Source organism: Harpia harpyja, chromosome 14 (genome assembly GCF_026419915.1).
Source record: "Harpia harpyja isolate bHarHar1 chromosome 14, bHarHar1 primary haplotype, whole genome shotgun sequence".
Classification (NCBI taxonomy): domain Eukaryota; kingdom Metazoa; phylum Chordata; class Aves; order Accipitriformes; family Accipitridae; genus Harpia; species Harpia harpyja.
Window position 1 is genome coordinate 38,183,705 of NC_068953.1, and position 23,235 is coordinate 38,206,939.

Sequence of the window (23,235 nt, forward strand, 5' to 3'; positions counted from 1 at the left end):
AGCTCTAAGAATTGTCAGTAAACTGGATATTGCACGTGCTGCAAAGGTTTCTTCTGATTTCTGCTACACTTGTTGCTGTTTAAATCCTTGGGTCTCTTTAACATAATTCACGAAATATATGCAGGGACTACACAACCACACCAGAAGATCAAAAAATACTCAGAGAGTCCGTATCAAATGTTCAAATCCTACCCCCACAAGCAACACAAATCTCATCACAACCCAGCAGAGAGATGGAATGGGGATCCTTAATAACAGAAGGACTTCCACAGTATGTAACTGTAATCCCCTAATGTTTTTACTAAAAGTTTTTTCCCCACTGTTGATTAGAACTTAAAAGCAATCTAAAAGCACATCTGTACCTACTAGTGTCCATACCTTTGTTTTAACTTCTCAAAAATTAAGGAAGTACTTTTGTCAAGCCACTGGAGCCTGCTGTATGTTGACAGAGTACAAATAATTCTGTGCAATAGTGAGCTGAGTTCCCCACTCTAAAATAAAATCAGTTCAGAGAGTTCTGCTTCCTGCAGGGATTTCATTTTAATGAAACATGCTGCATTTATCTAAAAACATTTAATAAAGCACCACAACAGGATTATTTGGATCATAATATGCCACTGGCCTGCTAGCCCAGGGAGTTTATGGTCTCCAGCTGACACAGCTGATCAATTAAAGTTCGCAACTATTAAATACAGAAAAACTACAGGATTGCAATATAAGAGATGAAATTTTTAACTGCACAGAAGTTAGTGCATTGGGGATAAACTTTGTACAACTGTTTAACACCTCTTGCACATGCGCTCCTGGTGGGACTTGCACCGCCTCTGCAAAATTACACAGCCCTCCTAACGCTAAATTGTAACAGTCTGGCTCCCATTTACATTGATGATACTATAAAGTGAATTATTTTCTGCTTAAATTCAAAAAGCAGCCATGGAATAAAAAGGAATTATGCCTTATATGTCTATTGAACCTGAGAAATTAAAGATTAGCTGTAAATACATTTGCATGGTGAGCTTACTAATGAAAAGCAAAATATATACATCTTTCCAGTATGCACATACACAAACATCTCATACAGGTATACAGAGTGATATGAATACCATGTTGCATTGTATCAACTGTGAATTTTTATTACTTTTTTCATTGTAAAGAATATGCATAAAGTTTGGAAAAAAATTAAAATGACAAAATCAACACAGAATGAAAAGGTTCTTTTCTTCTCCTGCCTTCTGCCCTATTTAGACTTAATCCTGATGCTATCCTCTGGCAAAGCATTGTTAACTCTAATTCAAAAGCAGAGTACATTTTCATTACCTTGTGTAAATGTTGCCCATTTACAGAGCTCTACTTCAGTCTGGGGAAGTAGTGGTTTCTCAAAGCTGCAAGGTTGTGTCATATCCAGTTAAACAGACACACAGGTGAAAGTAATTTCAACTCTAAAAAGCAATTTTAAGTAACTATGAAACTGAACTCTACTGTTAATATTGGATTTTGCGCTGTTCTTGATTAAGCAATGGAAAGCAAGCAATAAGAGGACAAGCATTAAGTTGAGCATCAACTTTGCATAACACAAAGCATGGGTTCTCAAGGGCTTTAATCAGCTGACTGTTGAAGCCATCTTCCAACAGTGTAGAACACGTATTGAAGCTCTTCCATTATTCTGTCTTCCAGCTGCCAGTATAACTGAATTTCAAGCCACACGGATCTCAAAGACATTACTGGATCCTGTGGCATTAAGCTAGAATGACCCTCCAGCTACTTTAACAAAGCCGGCAGGGAGACTGGCCTGCAAAAAGCATAAGGTACCTTGTGTGCAACAGCAGTAATTAAACACTTTTCTGAAACAGGAACAGTCTACCCAGAATCACCAGCTCCATGCAGGCAGTTCCAAAGAGATCCGCCCCAGCCATCCTTTTAAAAATGGCACTTCTCTTCAATTTCAATTGCTTTTAGTCAGATTCTGGGAGATGCTCACAAATCTCCTCATTTGAATTCTGCAAGAATCAGGTTCCCACTTGCAAATTAGTCTAGTGTAGTAAATACCAAACATCTGGAGCAACTATCAAAGGTCAAAATTTTTCACTGAACATCTACTTTTATTGTTAAACTCTACACTGGAAAAACAAGATGTTAACATGGTTTTGTATACCACATATCACGAATATATGGATTTGGTGGAAGATATTTCATTTCTGATGGAAGATATGGTCTCTACTAGTCTATCAGTACTGAAAATATAATCAATCTCCCTTTTCTTCTAAAGTAGCAAAATAACAATTACTGGGGGTCGAACGTTCTCTTTAGAAAAAGAGGCTAAGCCAAAAAAAAATTCAGGAGCAATATTGTAAGAGAGCATGGTACCAATGAAACATAATGATAGGATTGCAAAGGTCTATGGGTGACAACAACAGTTTCCACTGTTTCTTTCCTACTGTGGCATCTCTCTCACATTTGACAAAGTTTACAACTCCAAGTCTGCAACCACAGTGCAGGCACTAATACTGCAAACTGCAGCCAGCAGGACTACATCTAGTCAGTCGATGCACGGCATCTCCAAATACCCCTTCACTACTCTGAACTCTCTGAGGTATAATTCAATGGGTTCATTAGCATAACTTAGGTGCTATGTAAATACATAATCACTATTTTACTTCCCTCAAAGAAAACAGTCCTCCTGCCTCTGTTTCATAGCGTGTAAACCCTTGCATGATTAACAAGATGAATTTTATTACAATATAAAAATCGAACTATTATTATTATTATTACATGAATCTTATAATGTATTATTACTTAAATATTGAAACACTGACATTGTAATTAATAATTGGGTATTTCTTAGCAGAAAAAACATAGTGCCAACATACAGTACTAGAAAGTGTAGAAGCAGGGTTTCATTTCAAGCCATTTGACTTGTCAAGAATTTTGTGTTAAAATAGAAATTAATTTCACTTAATCATAAATAAAGCACATTGTATAATTAGAATACAGTAAAAACAATTGAACAAAATCAGGATTGCCTTTTTTAAAGGCAGTCAAACTTTACTGTGCCCTGTCCACGAATTCTAATGTTTTTGATGTCACAAGTATGTTCACGTTTAAGATCTTACCATCTAGATCGCTCTCAAACGTTTCTGCTGATATCCAGTCAGTAGCTGGTCCAGTACCATTAACAGTCAAGGCAGCTACTCGGAAGCTGTATTCTGTACCTCGTTCAAGACCTGAGACAGAGTATGCGAGATATCAACACAGGAATTCCAGCTGTGAGCACAGGAATCACAGTTCCTAATTAAAATACAGGCATAACCTGACAGCAAAAAGCCTTTCACCCCACCATTGCCTTTTGAGCATAACATGAGGTCAGGAATGGAAAAGCACGACCCACAGTGCAGCTCCGGTAAAGAAGCTGACACGAATTAAGACGTAACAGCTAAACTGCAACTGGAGATGCCCAGGGCTGTGACACTCTGCAGCCTGTCCCTGTGGGCCACTGGAAGAGACTGTGAGGTACTGTTTGCAGCCAGCTTTAATTTCTGGCTATTAATTAGTTTTAAGTACAGAACCACCTGCATCCATAACTAAACCTAGGTGTAGAGTATTGACAGCAAGTGACCAAACTGTGCAAACAGTTTGTTTACTGTATATAAGAATGTATAATCAATAATCAAAGCAGTATGAAAATGCACTCAAAATCTGATATATGGAACTTCTTAAACAGGCCCTGTTCCTGGCAAAAGTACACTCTAGTTACAGGCACAGGCACACATCAACTACTCTGTGAGAAAACTGAAACTTACTGAGTCACAGCTGGAGTTTTCTGAGAACAAATCAAAACATCCTGTTAAAAAGTGCATATTAATTTTCGAAGAGGCACAATTTCTTCTCTTTTAACCAACTGTTCATTTACAGAGATTTAAAAAAATGAACAAAACGTAGTCTTGCTTCTGTTCTCATGTACTGTTTATTTCTGTTAAACAAAATTCTAGTTCTGGTAACAATATATAATTTTTACTAAGTAATATACTAGATTGGATTTTTTCAGTGTACAAAATAAAGAGAGATATATTACATTCACGCCAGAAAGAAGAAAAATGTTGATGTCAGTGAAACTAGGTGGGATGACTTGCACAGATGCCTGAGTTAAGAAGTTCATAGGACTCTGAGCCAGGCTTGTTGGTGAGCATTGCCAAGACAGAGCACCCCTACCTTTAACCCACATGCAAACAGGTGAGTCTGCCAACCACGCAGCCAGACTGCATTTCTTTGGCATCCTTCTCCATATGTTTATTTCTGGCACTTGGGCAGACACAATGAGCTCAGGACCATCTTCTCCATGAAACCCCTATGCCTTTTATAAAGGTTTTAAAAGGACTTGTCCAGCCCACTTAGCCAATCAGTGGCAAAATTAGGGCTAGAAAACAGACTTCGGTTATCACTAGCCAGCCCACACTACCTCATAACCTACAAACGTTCATTTTAAGTGTTTTCATTTTTAGTTCCAAGGCAAGAACCCTACATAAACATGCCTCTGAGCCTCAGCCCACTAAAGGCACCTGAAAAGCCCCTTCTGATAACAAATGCTTGCAAATAATAGCTCACCTTCAATTAGCTGAAAAAGCTGGGTCCCACCAATGCTCTCTGTTACATCACTCTTGCGGGACACTTTACGGTAGCGAATTTTGTAGCCAGTGATTTGTCCACTGTGTGTCCCTGCAGGAGGCGGCTGCCAGTGTAGCATGATGCTCTGTGGAAGGTAGAAGGTCATTACAAAGTTATTGCCTCCCACGCAGCCAGAGAAACTACTCTAGTGCTAATACTTCACGAAACACAAGATGGAAAAACATGCATACAGAAAACACTGCCTTTTCATATAGTAAACCATAGGCTATATGTAAAAAGTAAAAAACCTATGATTCAGCAGCAGCCCAGGTCATACATGTTCCTATAGAAGTTCACCTCTAAGCGCTTCAATCCTATTAGACCTTCTGATTCCAGTTTCACAAATGGCCCCTTGGGTTTCCCCTTCATTTTCTTCAGGTTATCTTAAGACACAGTTTACTTGAGGATCTATCTTTAAGAACTGGTATTTTCTCTAAGGGGTACAAGTTATCTGTAGTTTATGTGCATGAAGTTATTTATTTTTAATCATACAGGCAATAAAAGAAGGTATTTGGAAAAGAGGTTTTAAAAAAAGGCTTTTTAAAAAAATCCAATCATAATCACTAAAGTCATAATGACTAAGTATATAATTTTCTCTTCTGAAGTGCCCAGGACAGTATAAACATGCATATGTGTGCACACACACTGTAAACAATAGTTAATCAACAGGAACACATTCAAGCTCTGGTGCTTCCGGCTTTTGTGCCTGATTAAACCTCTTTCATAATTAGCCTCCATGCTTTGGTACGTTGTCACCGTCTTCACTGCATTCCATATGTACAATCCACAACTGGATTGGAGTTTCTAATGCTTCAAGCCCCACATTCAGATATGCTCCTGTTGGGCAACTGAAATAGCTGAAAAGCAGCATGGTAGAAAAAAAGACCCAAAGCAGCCCTAAAATTTGGTCGACCTAAGACCCACCAACCTTCTATTTGCCCATTACAAACAGGAGATTCTCCACACCTTACCTTGGAATTCCGTACCTCCAGCGTTAGATTCTGTGGTGGAGCACTGGGGACTAGAAACATTGAAGGAATTACAACTCCAAAATTTCCATATACTGTATCAAATACTGTATTTCCATACACAACTACTCTCCGCTATCATTCATTATGAAAGTACAAACCATTCTGGTTTAAGACACTATATAAAGTAACTACAAAATTCTGTCAGAGGTACTTTATGACATAGAGTGAATGGCTTAAGGAGGTTTATGTATTTTCATCACAAAGAACAAACTCACTTTTTATTCAGGTCTTTACTTATCACAGGTATCTAAATAAAAAAAGTTTTATATTTAAAGGTCCTTCCCATAAACTCTTAAGAAAAGAGATCACACTCAGTACTTTTCAAAATCAAATCTTTAATTTACATGCTTGATTCTGGGAACCCACATTTAAAATTCTAGCCATGGTTTTTGTTATTATGGTTTTCTGTAACAGGAAAACCTCAGAGGCGACCCATCTCTGTGTTACTGAACAGGTGAAGTGCATCACAAAGACAGTTTCTGCTTTGGAACTTCCACTCTTTGTTAGTTCTTTACTATCTGTAGCAACTTGCTGGTCATGACAGCTAAACGTCATTAGACAAAAAGGCAATATAAGAGAGAACCTGAGACCAAGGAAATCCCCATCACAGCACTTCAGACTCACAAATGTTATCTCAAAGGCAGAGATAAGGGTTCCCTGACAGGAAGGTGAGGCTCCAGCAAAGCACAAGGACAGGGAAGTAGCACAACAGGGGTAAAGATTGTTCTGGCCAGAATAATGTATTTTCCAAATAACTCACACCATTCACAACAATACCTAAGAAAACACTCTGCTGGGTGCATAAAGTGAAAGCAGCCCTGCGATAAGTGAAAGGTACACTGAGGTGTGGTTAAATAAATATCCCTCTCCCACTGTCCCACAACAGAAATGGAGATGACGAGGATTTGTTTTTCCTTCTCTCTTGCCAACTGAACTGAGTCTGAAATCACCAGACCTAGGGATTAAGTGCTACATCCTTTAAAAATCAACAGGGGTTAAGATGAGGAAATGAAATAAAGCTAAGCTTTTTTGCTTTGCCGTTTCTTTTACACAGCTGGTGCCTACTTTCAGAACAACCTTAAAACAACTCATGGGTTTCACAAGGAGTGATTAATAATTAATGCATATATTGCAATCTTGGTGAGGGAAAGTCAGTAGGACACAGGAAAGGATACATGCATGTAAATATATTCATATACACATATCTCACCATGTGCACAGTTCATTTTATGTCAAAGTAAGCTTAGGCTCAGACCAGATTAAGAATTTAACCAGGCCAACAAATAAAATGGATTTCCTATGGGCTGATACACCACGCTTCAATAGGAAAGGCATAGCCGAGCCTGGTATGTTGTACAGTAACCACCCAGGCAGGAGGACCACCACATGCTGATGGTTCAGAGAGACTGCAAGGACCAGTTGGTAAGGGAAATGCCCTCGATCAGGGTGTGATGCAGAGATTACATTTCTAGCTGTAATACATGATTGCTTCCTATAGATCAGGAAGACCATGAGAAGAGAAGGAATCCTTATAAGCAGCACATAAACCTTGGTTCAAATTGTAATACACGAAGAGCTATCCTGCAACAAACCACTGTAACAGATTAGGAGCAAAAACCTACATAAAAATGCGGAAGCTTGTTAAATAGAAGCTAAAGGAAGCTTAGAAAGAAATCCCTGTAGGAAACACAGAGATTGCTTGCAGACACCACAATAAGAAAACACAAGAAGAAAACATGCATCATTCATCTGGAAGGATTTGAGAGATTGACAGGGGAGAATAGCATGGTTAAGCAGCAGGGTTGTAAGATTGTAAGAAGCAAGACAACATCCTTCAGAAAGCTTTAGAAAATAAATTTCTACAGGTTAAATGTGAAAACGTAAGTTAGGCCAGAAAGAACTTACAGGAAAACTTGAAATGACATTACAACCAGTAATAAATTCTTCTTCAAACAAGTAAGGAGCTGGAAGCCCTTTAGAGAAATTGTGGAGTTAGCAAACGGTCAGGGTATGACAGAGAGAAAACGATAAGACCACACAGCTATCTGCTTTGCATTCGTACTGAGCGAAAGGAAGAGGAGAGGTTTCCATGACACCCTTTACAAGGGACTTACAGGATCTCTCAAATGGAAATGTCGATATGAGGGATTATGGAAGAGTCAGACATAACGAAGAGCAGCGCATTGCCAAGGGTTAGATGCTATTCATCCAGGATTTCTCAAGGAACTTGGGAGCGAAACGGTTGCGTGACTTACATGTAACCTCTCACACATTACCTTGATACTGGGAGATGGCAAATTTGATGCCAGTATTTAAAAGGGGATTCCATTTGAGAAGCTTCAAGTAGTAAGTCAGAAACCCATATTAAGCAAATAAATTGAAGCTACAATAAAGCATGAAATTCATAGATATGTGGAGTAATAATACGTATTTGTCACTTTTTAAAGGGAAATCCCACGTTGCAAACCTGCTGGAGAGGTCTTAAGAAACAACACAAAGAGGGGCTAGGAGGGAAGTCCTTGCCTGAGTAAACAACTGGTTGAAAGAGAAGGTAGGAACATATGTGGTGGGAGATGACCTGTGGAGCTCCACCGAGGTATGTGCCGAGACCCCTGTTGCTCAACACATTCCTAAGTGACGAAAGGGGGATGAGCAGCGAGGTGACAATTGTTAGTACAGACAAGATCTGATGGTAAAGAACTGCAGAAAAACCTCAGGACATTTTGTGCCTGGATATTGAAGTGACAGATGAAATTCATGGTAGACAAAGTTACACACATGGGAAAAATGATCCTACCGCTATGTGCAAAATGATGGCTCTAAGCAGACCAATTCCACCAAGATCAGTCTACCCCAAAAATATCACGTCAGTGCTCAGAATAAGCCAAAAACGTCAGTCAAGGGCTAGTAATTACACGCTTGCATCTTTGATACAATTTTAGTCCCCTCTACCTCCATTTTTAAAAGCACGTAGGAGAAAAGAAACCTAGAATAAAGCTCAGAAAAGGGCACTGAAGATTGAAACAACTTTCACAAAAGAAATGGCTAACCATTTCCGTGACTTTGGAATCTGGAAAAGAGATGAATGAGGGAGAATACAGCAAAGGACTAAAAAATGAGGAGTGGGACAGAGAGGGCTGGTGGACACTGATTATTCGCTCTGTCAGGCAGTATGGCTATAAGCAACAAATGATGCTAACATACAGCAGGTTCAAAACAGACAAAAAGGAGTGATTTTCACAAAAAAATTATTTATAGAATCTTTGTCGCTTAATGTTGTGGATGATAAAAGCTGATGTGAGTTAAAGAGGATGCTGACAGGGTTTCATGAAAGAGAAACTGAATTAATAAAAGACAGAAACCACTGCAGATTCAAGAAGTCCCCCAGAAACAAACTTTTGGAGACAGAGAGAATTTGGGACAATACTCCTCTCTGCTCGTCTATTCTGCTTCTGGTCACTCCTGGAGAGAGGATTCCAGGCTAGGCTCACTTTTGGTCTGACTCTTTTTATATATAAACAAACTTCTCTATAAAAAGTTAACAGTAACTCTGATCATTCTACAATTGTTCATATATCTGTATTTGCTCACATTACCTCTTTAATTGCATTACAGAAAATACAGTTACCACTTTGTGCTTTCATTATTACATGCAATTGATTTAAGAGTATCTGTGCTGGAGTCCAAAGACATGCAACATTTTCCCATATGACCACAATTAAAATAAAACCACTCCACAATCAAAAGTCTGCTTATAGAACCTAAAAAATAATGTGGAGTTGTTGCATTCAATATAGCTGTTTTTCTGTCTGCTCCTAATACTTTGTAGACTCAATAACCCATGAAATAAACTACTGATGTTGAAATGAAGGACACTGTTGTTTCATAATCAGAATACCACATACTTTTGCAGGTATGGTAATTTTCCTTCACCCAGTTTGGAAAGCCTCTGGGGGAACTTCCACCACGTATGGCCATACGCAACAACGACGTTATTAATAAAACAGGGCAACAATGAACAAAACCCATAGAAGTCTGGTTAAAAATTCACTTAAAGGAAATTACCAGATAATTCCAGGGGTGGGGTGGGGGGGTGGGGCGGAGCGGAACTAGAATAAAGCAGCTTACCATCTGACAACGTTCGTACAACTACATCTTGGGTCGAGACTCCAGGACCGTGTTTATTGTAAGCTACCACTCGGAAACTATACTGTGTGTATTTCTTTAATCCGTTAATGGTGTAGGAGAGTCCTCCGACATCAACATCCTTTTCGTAAGGAAACATAAATATAAGTCAAGGTCAGAATCAGGTCTGCAGCTATTATAAATGTCTTAAGAATTTCAGTACAGTAAGACTCAAAGTCAAAAGCAGGAACGACACCTTTCTGTAGCACCTGCAGATTAAACCCACAGTTTATATACAGCTGGGACTTGTAAAGAGGCTAACAGTGAGCTTGCAAGAGAAAATTCTACCTATCCAATTTAAATCATACATAACACGGACACTGCTTCTGTAAATTAGAAGGAATTTGGGAAACTTGCCTATTAGGAAAAATTAGTACTATATTTTGAATAGGGGGATGCAGAAGGAGAAACGTAATTTTATCTGAGGAATACAACATTCCTATTTAAAAACTGCTGTAAAAAGTTATTTTAAAGGCTAACAAAAATATTCTTCCCTTCGCTTTTTAAAGCTGGAATCATACTCGTATGCAGTCAGATGGGAAATAAAGTGGCTGGGATTAATCCTCCCAAAGTTGTGATTATTCTCAGGTGGCAGCCTGTATACTTCTACAGAACATACTGGATTCTTCCAGTAGAATCATAAGAAAATTTAATCAATTAGATACTCAGCACTATTGAAATATCAATCACTGGATCAAAGAGCTCAAGAACAGTTCAGATTAAGGATCATGCTAAAATCAGTAGTTAGCGTACTTTACTAAAAACCAGCCAACCTATGAAAATTATGCAAGCATCCTTTACACCGTCTGAACCACAACTGTCAAGTGATGATAGAGCTGTTATTTGCGTTCTCCTCTCGCAGTATGATGGACTTCCCCAAAAGCTACCTGATGCTGATGAATATCTAAATAAGCCATCACAAAAAAAAATTAAATTGTTTTAATTCCAAGACACATACATTTCATGCTGGATTTTGAATTTTAATTATTTCCATATTTCGGGCTAACGGATTCAGGCTATCAGAAAAATGACCACTTCACAAGGTGTCTTTAGAAATTTAAGGTAAAACCATAATAAAAAGGTTGTTAATGCCATTGTGTATCACGCAGGAAGAGCCAGGCTCTGTACCTGTTCAGTGTCCTGCCCCTTCTCCATGTAATAGAGCTTGTAGTTCTGGATTTCTCCATTGCCAGACAACGGCGTTTCCCAGGTAACAGTAACGGAGGTGGGTGAACTGGCGTACGCTCGGATATTCGGTGCTGGGCCAGGAAGCTGAACTGAAATGTAAGCATGAAAAACTCTGCTAGTCACCAAGCCTAACCATTAATATTTTTAGGAGCTAATTATTTTAGCATCAACTTTCACTATTGATTAACTCCAGTTAAAAGATGGGTATTTTTTCACATTGCAGCATTCCACATGGATTCATTGGGGGGTGTAAAGGTGGGACCAAATTTCTGAAGGGGATCCTGCTCCCTGGGTCAGATTCCTTTTGTCCTGAATGATCCTAACAAATGACAGACTTTGCATTTTCTTAAAGTATTCCTTTTTTCTCTTTCAGTTAATGACAATTTAAAAGTATTCCTCTTATAACGGAAAGTTTCGAGAATTTAACAAGGAATGTCTTCTCAGTTCTTAATGGTGAGAATAAATCATATAATCACACCAACCCGGCAAATCATTTTGAAACTACGGTCTGCAAGTGCAACTTTTAAGAGTATCGACTTATTCTGGGAAAGGTAATGAATAGGGAAAACGAAACGAAACAAACCAAACAAAATCGATCCCAAAGTCAAGAAGACTCAAAATATTTACCGCTTACCCTCAGGCTGAGTTGCCACCTTCAGCGGTACTGAGCTCTCTCCGGGGCCATGCTTGTTCTGAGCCACAACTCGAAAGACATAAACTGTTTCTGGCATCAGGTTTTGGATCGTCACTTGTGTCTCTCCAGCACGACTTGTATTTTCAATGCGTTCCCTTTAGGAAACAAAAGGTTTGGGCACAGAAACAATTATTGATTAGTATGAGGATTTTTGAGGGGTAAATAAAGGAATAATTGCTACTAAGATGTATCCCATTTGAATATATCTAATGTGTTAATGATGTGGTTATTTATACTGCGCTGACTACACAATAAAACAGTAATATGCCAAAATTGCTGGTGACAAACGGCTTCTAATTTTGTAACTTCTCTTTGAAGAAAAAATATGCACTGAAGTAAAAGAATAAATTATACTTGACATCACAAAATTCTAAGTAGTTTCTCTGTTATTCTCATAACAGCATGCGATAATTCATAGTGACATAGTTACCCTGCTCCAAAGCCAGAAGAAAAAATATTTAAGCGGCATACACAGAGCCTGGTGAGATTTAAGGCATTTTTGTTAATATTGTGGGGCTACTTTTTGTGTATTTTTCAGAGAAGCTGTTTTAATGTATTCTTCTACCTCCAAACTTTACTTAGTTCCTCCCTAATATTTAGATTTTTTAAAAACATCCATGGGCTCTGACTCGCATATGCCCAAGCAGACAGCGTTTATGCTATTACCACACAAGTAGCGGAGTCAACAAAAGGCAGCGTCTGCCGGTGTCTCCACTGCTCTCATTCGGTCTGACGTGAGCAGAAACCATCCCTCTGCAGCGGTTCACACTCGTCTCACGCGCTGGGAATCGGGCCCGTGAGAAAGGCTTCTATCAGACCGGCGTGAAGACGCTCACCTCCAGCAACACCAAGGAGACAGCAACGGGCTGCTGGACCCCCCCGGGGTGTCTGCCAGCACCCAAAGAAAGCACACGCTGGGTGGGAACGAGCATTTCTGTCAGGCTCAGCAAAAAGGCCAACATTTTGCAAGCTGAAAGCAGTAATCCAGCTGGGAGAATACACTTTGTGTATTGAGGCAAGCAGGAGGATTACTGCCTTTAGTGGTTCACTAGGTTTAGTGAACCTCCATCACAACCCCCAGTCACGGGGGAACCTGTGGCTTCACCCCCGTGGAAGCACGGTCTTGCGGCGAACATAGTTCAGGAAACTTGATCGGTTCTTATCAAGCTCGGGCTTGAGGGGAAGATTAAAAGATTAATCATCAACTAACTCCAGCCTTTATTTCCAACACGTTGCTGTTGCCACGTGAGCTTTCACAGAGCTACGTTTGGGCAACAACAGCTACATACTGTCCTTCCTTGAAAAGAAGCTACCTACTCCCTGTAAATACAAATAGAAACTCTATTACAAGAGAAGAAATCAAAAACTTCCCCACTGAGAAAATAAAGGGAAAATGTGACTGCTTTGAATACAATTCTTTCCCTTTTGTCTGCTAGACTTTGTTTAGCTCTACAGCAGAGGGCAGACAATTCTCATCCCGATGATTAGCTGCTATTAAATAATTTTTAATACAGAAGCCCAGGCAAAATTATTCCGCAGTCTCTCTCCCCTTTCCTACCTTCCAGCCATTACACTTTAGTTTGTATCACGGAAATATGATGCCAAAATCCCCATTCTTAATTTATTTCTTTTTAAATCAATTGGTACAGTTGATTTAGCATAACTTGGTTGAAAACATTCTGAAATCCCTGTTGATTTCTGCACTATTACACTATATCTATACAGAGGGAAACAATACACTTACTGTAACTGAAGATCTATTTAAAACACATTTTCTAGAATATTCTCCTTCATGAAAGTTGAGCTAAAATGTTATTGCATAAACAGCTTTATTTCAGTTTTTTTATTAATTTCCATTGTTAAATGAGCAGCATCATTATAGCACATTTGAATTAAAAATTATAAAGTATTTTTTGCAAGAAAGAAGCTGACAGAGAAGTGAGACCCACACTGAAGAAATCTCACACCCACCACAGAATGTGACTGGGGGGGCAGGGAAAAAGGTAAATATTTTCTCTTACTAACTTTTCCAGTTATAGCTAGTGCAAAATGTTTACTTGAAAACACATTTTCAAATGGATAGTTTCATTTAAGACATGTCTTAGATACAATCATGGTATTTGAAAACCCAGACTAAGTGCCAACTGATTCACAGCTGTGGAATAACATCCATCTCCCATTGACATGCAAAATATATTGCATTTTCTGCCTCAAGTGTAAATGCACTCACTGATTTTATCCAGAAAAAAAACCAAACCCAAACATCAGCAGTCCAAGGTTATCATCTAAAATTACAAAAAAAAAAAAATCATAATTATTTTAATGGAAAGACAACGTTTATCAAAAAATAAAAAGACACGTCAAAGTATTGCAGTTTTCAGTAATAACTAGGAACTGTGCCCTCCCTCACAACAGTATGTTAAAAATATGTTGAGATTAATCTAATTAAGTGCTACATGAATCTCTCATTTATGCCCTTTCTTAGGGAGCCTTGAGCACCTTTTACAAGCTCTGATGTGTTTAGGTAGGCATAATAGGTAACAAAACAGATGGTCTATATGAATAACTGTATTACCCTACAGAACATTATGACGATTCTAACTCATTCCAGTTTAATCCCCAACTAAAGAGCTTTGTAAACTAGACTTAAGGTTTAAAATAGCTATCAAGTACCTAAGGGAAAAAGCCTACGGTTCAAAACCAGAAACAAGTGTTAAACTGGAAATGTGAAATTTAAAGTTGCACTTATATATAAAAAACAACCTTCAGGGAATTATTAAGAAGTGAGTATCGTGTGCCAGCCATGTCAGCTGTAGAGCCTGGCACTGAGCTCAGAGAGACATTTTGACAGTGTGATTACACACAATTAAACTCCATTTTCTGTGTTTGAAGCACACTACATTGAACTGTGGGTTTAATATTATTTTAATATCTCACACGTGTAATTTACCATCTTGTACCAGCAATGTGCTAGCTATTTCTTTTATTTTTGTCCAAATCTTGAAAGTTTGGAGTTGTTCTGCCTGAGTGCTTGTCTAAAGTTTCACAGAATCAAACCTCCCTTTGCCCCCCCAACACACTGGAATTTTCATACCCTTTTCAGGGGAACTGTCTTCAATTTGGAGTACCTAATGCAAGGATGAAATAACCATGTAACTACAATCTATGAGGAAGACTAATCTCTGATCAGATTATTTCAGTTCTTCTAGAGGTGTGACAATAAAGCCACGAGACACCCACTTCATCTGTACGTAATTGCCTCAATCAAAGCCTGTGACACCATCAAGCCAACATGAAGACATGCCACCAGCTGGTGACATCCTGTAGCCAGTGAAACAAGCAGAAACAAGCTGCCTTCAAAGCTGATTTCCAGGCTTTGAAATGCTCCTCTTCCATGGACAGTTTCAGTTTCTCTGTTAAGAGAGTAACCCCCAAGTCCTACAGATCTTTATTGTCACTCACCCCTCCTCAGCAGACACTACGTACTGTCAAACCCAGCTTTAATCATTTCACAAGTGATGAAAGCACTTTTTGCTGGAATTCCTTGTTTGCTGCCGCTTCCAAATCGTCTGTCGCATTCAACTTAGGGGCCAACATTGTTCTGCAAGCAGACACTGAGTTTAAAAAGTGAAGTATGTAATTTCTCTGGGGGCAGGGGCAGAGGGCAGAAGGCACCTCTTGGCAGCTGAAGCAGTTGGTGACATAAAGCAGAGATGGGGCACAGAAGAGCCTTTTGCAGGAGTGCCCCATGATTACGGGGTGGGAAATCACATTCTAGTTGTCTTGCAGTCCTCTAAGTAAGTTCAAAGGGCAAACTTAAGGAACACCTTACCACGTTTCTGTGTGTATCTCCTTGCACTGAACAGATAAAAATAAAAGGAACGTAAATCAGTGGTGGTTGAGGCAGCTGATACCTCAGGAACCGCACGCCTCGTACACTACAGAGAGATTTAAGCACTCCTACAATTCACAATATGAAGATGACTCTCTACAGCCCTTTAAATATGGTTTAGAGATGTCAGAATATCTAAGCTAACCCATTCCATGTTATATATATTTTTTTCATTTTTTCACAAGCCTGATTTAAAAGGTGAATAAATCGAATACCTAGTCTGATCACTGCTCAAATACAAGAGAGGAAGAGACAACACTTAGGTTACTAAAAGGATCCAGCAATGCATGCAATGAAAACGGTACATGTAGGCAAAAACATAATAGTATGAGGGGATGATACATATGCACTTAAACCACAGCAAAGATATATGATCATGTATAATTCAAGGACTACAAAGCAATCATTTAAGCTGAGGAAGAAAGGAGGGTTGCAGATGCAAGCTTGACTTCAAAATTTTCCGATTTCCAACTGCTTAGGTGTGTGTGACATGCTCATCTATTTTTTTATCCACTAACCAACCAACGTTTCCACAAGACCCAACCAACTGGTCAAAAAGTACCACGTAACATCAAAATGGTAAACAGAACTTTTTTTCTTTCTTTTTAAACTTTATTGTTCTCATTCTCTAAATTCAGGCTGAAAGGCAGGATTTCACAGTATTTTCATACCAGTCTGTGAAATGTGTGATACCAACTGTCTTTATGAGGCATAACAAAAAAAAAAAAACAAAAAAACCCCAAACAACCAAAAACCAAACTTCCAAAAAGCAAAGGAGGGATAAAGTTGAGAAAATAGTATGTGCTAATAAAAAGCTTTCAGAGCCTACTCTGAACCCTGATCCAGAAGGACACTTCAGCAAACAAATATCTCATTGAAGTTGATGAAACCACCTGCTCACACATAAGGACCAGCTTAAGTACTTTGCTGTGTAAACTTTCTGTGGACTACATTAACTCAAGCCTGGAGGGTTGCTGTGCAAGAACTGGAAACAGCAGTTTCTGCAGGTTATCCTATAATTTCCTAAGTTATTCACCACAAATTATGAGATTCCTCTTACCCTTTGTTCTGCACATGCTTTTGGCCCAAGAGAAATATCTTCTAGATTTCTATAGTCTTCTATGTAGTGGAAGGGGATGCATTTTGTTTCCTCAACAGCAGTACAGGGAGAGGCATGAAGCCATCTCCAGCAAATTACTTTCTAAAAACCCAGCCTGTAGAGCGGTTACAGCCAGGAACGTGAAGGATGAGAGGCAAGAAGCAAGAATGGCTGGCCAGATCCCACCTTTTTTCCACTTAAAGTATCTCCAATAAGAATGAATATTACCAAAGTAAGTAATTAGTATAAAAACAACAGTTGTGAGGCAAAGAAAATGTTACTAATTGCCTCAATTAATCGTCATGAGCCTGGACAAGATGTCTATCTACAGAATTAAGAAAGAGTGGCAATTCACCATAAGTAGCAGCACGTTTTATATTCTCTTCAAATGACTTTGAGTCTCATGCTCCAGTCAGTAAGTAGACAGATAATTTTCTCTTGAGTAATAAATCTGATAAGCAAGATAATTTGCAATTAATTAAGCATTGCTCAAAATGATTGTTAGCTCTAACTTCTTCAAACTTATCACAACAATTTGAAACTGTAATTCCGAGCAGTAGATCCCATCAGGAATTAAAAGGGGTAGCTTGAACTAAACCATCGGGATAATAGGTCAAAACCTCATGGATGTTTCACATACACGAAACTTCTATTTACAGGGATTACTAGGAGAGAATCAACATTTAACCAACACCTACCACATGGTTCTCTCTAGAATCAGGCTACATTTACAGGGTTTGAAAGCATGAAGTGACTGCTCACTCTCAGTAGCACATGGTTTATCTGCAGAACGTTTCTGTGCCCGCTGTGGACAGCATTTATAGCAGTGTCAGCGTTCCTGAAGAGGTGTTACAGTCTATGCTTGCTCTTGGTTTCTAAGCAGTCTGCTAAAAGCAGGTAGCAACTGTTTGCAGTCAAACACATGCACAAGCATTGCTCCTAAGAATAAGTATATGCGGTAACGAAGCAAATAAAAATGCACTTCCTCTAATCAGGGTGCAGGAGGGAAGGGGACACAACCCCTCGGACTCCACAGCCTGTAAGACTTTGAGCATGAAAGAGTTAAAGTTTATAGTGCTTCTAAGCAAAGCTAGCGTGAAGAAGAGCCATGAAAGAGCATGACCCGTTTTACACGTCGAGATCTTTACCTGTTTATACCTTCCTTGGTGTAGAAGATTGAATAGGTGAGGTTGTCTCCTTGAGGGTCTGATACAGGCGTCCGCCACGTCAGTCTGATGAAGCGAGTGGAGACGAGGGTGGCCACGACGTCCCGCGGGGCTGAAGGCAATGGTCCTGTTGTAGCTGGTGCTAGATGGTCATTAGTGGCACTGGTCAGTGAAGTGGGAGGTAATGTTGGGATGGCAACATCTTGTCATGTGCAAACATTGGGGAATATGAAGGGCAAACATCACCACGGTTTAAAAAAAGAAAACAGAAAAAAACACAAAAGAAATAAACAAAACCACGATGGGAAACAAAAGAAAATGAACACACACAAAAAAGGCCATTAAACTGAAGGCTGACATGCAGGCAAAGGTAACTACTGGAAACTAATGGGAAATATTAAAGGACACATCACTGTCGAGCAAGCAGACCAAATCTCCATTGTAATGGAAGTGGCAAGGGAAAGGGAAGGGTGAAAACTGAGGATAAAATATGACCTCAGAAGAGGACGTACCAGCGGCAAACAATATTTTCATTTCTTTGTAAACCAGATGTAATACCAAATGTTTACCAATAAAAAAACCCCAACTTGCATTACTTATTCAAAAATACATCCAGACCCAATTTTCTACTTTATTTAATTAACATGCAGAATTAATTTATACTATTCTCAATCAAAAAAAAAATGACAGACGAATACACAAAATTCATTTAAGAAGTGCAAACTCATGCAGGTTGTGCAATTAAACACTGAAGTCAATTCACATGGTAACTGCTTCCTGAACTGGTTGGGTTCTACTACTGCCAATGGTTAAGATGTGGTGACAAACTTGGTACGGCAGTGGAAATACAGAGTTTTTCTTAACCTTCACTAAGGTCACTGTTTTCTTTCCATCAATGCTTTTTCTCCCTCTCATAACATATATTACATCATTTTACAAAGATACTAACAAGCATAAACAACTCTTGCTTCATATTACACGAAGGCTTTACAAACTTTTTTTGTGGTAAGTCATGTACGTCTTCCTGTATTACTGCTTTAAAGCTAGGATAAATCTCTGGGATTATTGCATTAAAAGGTTGGCAAGTTAACAGCACAGGCTGTAACGTACAAATAGCTGTTCTCCAAATCCTATTAAAGCAATCCATCCAGTAAATCTAACAGTAATATTCTGAGCAGCTGGACCCCAATTACCACAGAGTATTACAGGAAGCACAATTAGTAACAAAACCCTAAAGCTCAGGATACCCTGAATTTTTCTGGATTCTTAACTATTTACCAAGCTTCAGCCACCCGATGACATTTTCCACAAGGGACTCTGTGCTGCCAAATACATTTATTCACTTATTAATTACAGAAACTAGCTAAATTGGCTCCAATTTTCCCCAGAAAGAAGTTCAGGACTAGTACAGCTTTTGTTGAGAGCTGCAGCATCTCCACCTAACATAATACCAGAACACGTGGACTTGTGTCTTGACAGACAAGGACAAAACTGCACGCAAAAAACCTGACTAAACCAGAAAACATTATCTGAACAACCAAACCTTCAGGCAGACACACCGCGAGCGCCTCAGCTGCACTGAGAAGTCTATCATCAACAACCACCTGATTTTAAATTCTAAAAAAACTTTGTCAACCAAAGCATCATCTCATATGTAGGTCTTGAGTTGGCAGAACTCTCATTTTTTCATTTCTATTTCTTAGGCAACTACTGACAATGGTGGAAGAACAAACCATTTACTCTTACCAGATTTGCCCAATGTAATAAGAGTACGTGGGCAGAACTATGAGACACTTCATTGTTTCACATGAAACACTACTGAACGCATCACCACAAAGACAAGGGTGTACTTCTGGGGACCCACGGCCACCACAAATGAGGCCCAGCTCCATGGGGACACTGGCAATGTCCTCTCTCCCTTCCCGTGTGCCAGCGTGCCGCTTACTGCTCCATCGCATCTTCCACCTTTCCTGAAGCTCTCATTCATGTTTTATCTCCTCTCTCGGATATTGCCCATTCTGTCAACTGGGGAAGTTTCACTCCCCCAACAACTACTGGTGTAAACACAATCGCCGATTTAATTACATTTCAATTACATGTTCCTTCTTGCTTTCATACTAAAATTGAGACTTTTTATTTCGATACCTGTATCTTCACAGGACTCTGCAAGCCTCCCAGCACCAGGAACATACATTTTTTGGTACTGAAAATACAGATCACAAAAAGACAAGTACTCAAGAATATCTTCCTAATTATCCTTGCCACACTGTAAGAGCCACAGATCACAATTAAGAATTCTCCAGCAAGCCCCTCCCGATCAATAGACTATACCATTAATTTCACACTCAGTGCAAAATCTAAACTATTTTTCTGTTCCCATAATTAGATTTCTTACAGAAATGCAGCAGGTTTTTAGCTCTTCTGGGCTCAGACAGGGCTCCTATGCCCCCAAGGATAACCTTGTTACTGCAGACTACTCAGTACAGCATACTTCATTACACAGCTTCACCCCTTGTTCAATGGTACAGTACCATATACCAAGGAGCAACAGCAGCATCTCAGGGCAGAAAAGGTTCTAGCTAAAGTTATCAGCACTTACAGTTACCGCTAAAACCTTACTCCAACCTACATCACCACCATTCTCAAAGCAGTAAACACCGAAGTGTCTTGTGGACAACTTGACACCAGTGCTGGATAACCCAGCAGGAGAGATACTCTTCTACATTTGCTATTTGTAAATAAGGAAGATCTGTTCAGAGATTTGATAGTCAGTGGCACCCTTAGCTGAAATGACCCTCAGATGGTAAAATTTAAGATCCTGAGGAAACCGAGGAAGGCATCTGGCATAATCAAGACACTGAACTACAGGAGAAGAAACTTGAGCATGGTCACAGGACACGTGTAATCCCATGGATGGGCTGCCCTTAGGGGCAACTTAGATCAGGAGAGCTCGCTGATCTTCAGAGACAAACCACTCACAAACTCAGAACGATCCATTTTCGTACATGCAAGAAAACAAATGGGCACGGCAAGAAGGCAGCTTGGCTGAACAGGGAACTCCTGGTCCCAGCTTAAACACAGAAAGTGTAAAGGAAACAAAACCAGAGACCAAGATGGCTAACCAAAGGAAACAGAGAAACACCATCCAGGCATGCAGAGGTGGAATTAGGAAAGCCAAATCTGAATTGGACAGGTGGATGGTGGGGCATGGGGAGAGCTGGCTGGCCCAGCAGAGTCCCAGAGTTGTGGTGAATGGGGTGAAAACTAACCGGCAGCCCAGGAAATGAGTGGCGTTACCCAGGGCTTGATTTCTGGGCCAGAGAGGGTTTTGTATCTTCTTCAGTGACCTGGATGATGGGACAGAGAGCACGTGTAGCAGGTCTGCAGGTTACACCAGACTGGGAGGAGCAGCAAAATACATGGGCAGAAAGAGACCTGACAGACTGGAGAAGTGGGCTGGAGGGAGCCTCAGAGTTCACCACTGACAAATGCCCTGCATCGGGGTCAGGGGATCTTCCCAACTATCATCTCTCTGTTCCTAAACGACAATTAGAGTGCCAATTCAGTATCACGTTTATGGTCCTGGTTACATCAGCCAGGCTTCTCCCACGTTTAAATTCCAGCCCATGCTAATAGTTCCCTTGGACTGGAGACTTACTCACTGCACCTACCTTTACTCCTTCCACATCGTGTTGCCACTGAGGAACAAGGTACAGCACTCTGCCAAAACCTCCTTGGTGCCTGTAGTTTTCAGCCTCTTTCCCAGAGCGCCTGCTGGATTGACTCCCATTTCATTTCAAATTTCACTTTATACTTCAGTTGAATATTTTCCTCTTGCAGAGAGCTTTAATTTCCTACCCTTCTATTAGCTAATTACATTAATAATATTATTTAAAACCACGAAACAGTTTGAGGAATAATCTGTAGGGAAGCTGTTATAAAAACAAACTTGTGTTTTACAGCTGCATAGCCAAATGCCTTCTGAAGTAGCATCTTCTGAACCATTCTGGTGAACTCTTTGATTGATTGCTTCACACATTTATTTAAACTACTTAACATATGAAGCGCCTCCATTTTTTAAAAAGAACCAACACTTCACATCCAGCACAACAGGCAGTTGCTACTTTAGTTGTTCATTTTAACTCTAGGAAGACTGCAGGAGATTAATTGCTACTGTATGAACTTACAAAGAACAAAACACCAAAGAACAGTATCAGACTACCATTCTCTAGTACAGGAGTTGTCTTTTTAGAGCTGGGAGACCTGTTCATACTCAAATTGCAAACCATGTTATTTTCCATCACCTTACATTAATACTTGGTTTCTCTTACGTGTCTTGGTAATATTGTAGGTAATTGGTAGGGTGATCTGCTTCAGATTACATGCTCTTGACACAAAGGATGCTTTTTTTTTTTTTAAATAATTAAATTGAAACAAAATGCTGGAATTTCTTTAAGGAAAATTATTCCCCTGATAAATTTTTAAAATTCATCTGCTTAATCTAAAACACATCACACATACTCATGTATTTGTCTTCCTATGTAATGAAAAAGATCCATCTTTTACTTAAGTGATCCGCACACAGTGCTTGAAGAACCTGCAGGCATCAAGATGAAGAGTCTGGGAGAGCTGCCAAGATTTCCTAGATGAACAGAAACCCAGTTTTATCCTCTCGCCAAGACTCAAAACCAGAAATATTCCTTCTGACAGCATTATAGGTAGATCGGTCAAACACAACAAAAAACTAGTGGCGTCAGAAAAATAAACTGAACCAAATAAAAGCACAAAGGACTTGTAAATTGTACAAGTAAGGTAAGCAATGAATAGGCATGAAAACTCACCCACTGAAAGCTGCAATTAAATATCAGCTTGGTAGCAATTTGGTACTGTTGATAGCTGTGGAACGTATTTAGAAGACTAGGTTATTTCCTTTCCTTTTCCCCCCATTCTTCCTCAAAATGCCTCGAGTACCATTACAAACTGATTTGTACACAGCCGTGTGAGCAGAATGCTCAGCAGTGCCGAGCTGTGTTAATGAGTAATTACACTAAAATTAGTTTTAATGCCAATAAGGGAGCAGCTTTATTACTTCAAGCTTTTAAGCATGGTGTAACAAGTAACATGCAAAACAACTCTCTTCTTTCTAACATAAATTTCGTCACTCTTAAAAAAGTAACTATACTCTGGAAAATTCTTTGCAGGCCTATTCCTACACAGTTTCACATTAACCTCATTTAAAAAAAGTAAAATAAGCATATTCAGCAAGTGACATGTTAAGAACACGGAAAAAGAACGACGTTGCATGCCAGACATATATACAA

The 23,235-nt window shown here is 39.4% G+C and overlaps 1 protein-coding gene across 9 annotated transcripts in view; it reads right to left on the reverse strand.

Annotated features, from left to right (window-relative positions):
* The window catches only part of NEO1 (neogenin 1), a 215,786-nt gene that overhangs the window by 36,078 nt on the left and 156,473 nt on the right, over nt 1-23,235 (reverse strand). For 5 of the 9 annotated variants that reach the window (XM_052807474.1, XM_052807471.1, XM_052807467.1 and 2 more), the window contains exons 8-14: nt 17,897-18,116; nt 11,698-11,852; nt 11,004-11,152; nt 9,819-9,957; nt 5,631-5,680; nt 4,600-4,744; nt 3,111-3,221 (exon numbers count right to left, since the gene is read on the reverse strand). In XM_052807474.1, the coding sequence (XP_052663434.1) occupies nt 3,111-3,221; nt 4,600-4,744; nt 5,631-5,680; nt 9,819-9,957; nt 11,004-11,152; nt 11,698-11,852; nt 17,897-18,116 (969 nt within the window). The remainder of the gene's footprint in view (nt 1-3,110; nt 3,222-4,599; nt 4,745-5,630; nt 5,681-9,818; nt 9,958-11,003; nt 11,153-11,697; nt 11,853-17,896; nt 18,117-23,235) is intronic. The other 4 variants (XM_052807475.1, XM_052807473.1, XM_052807470.1 and 1 more) reach the window with 1 other exon arrangement.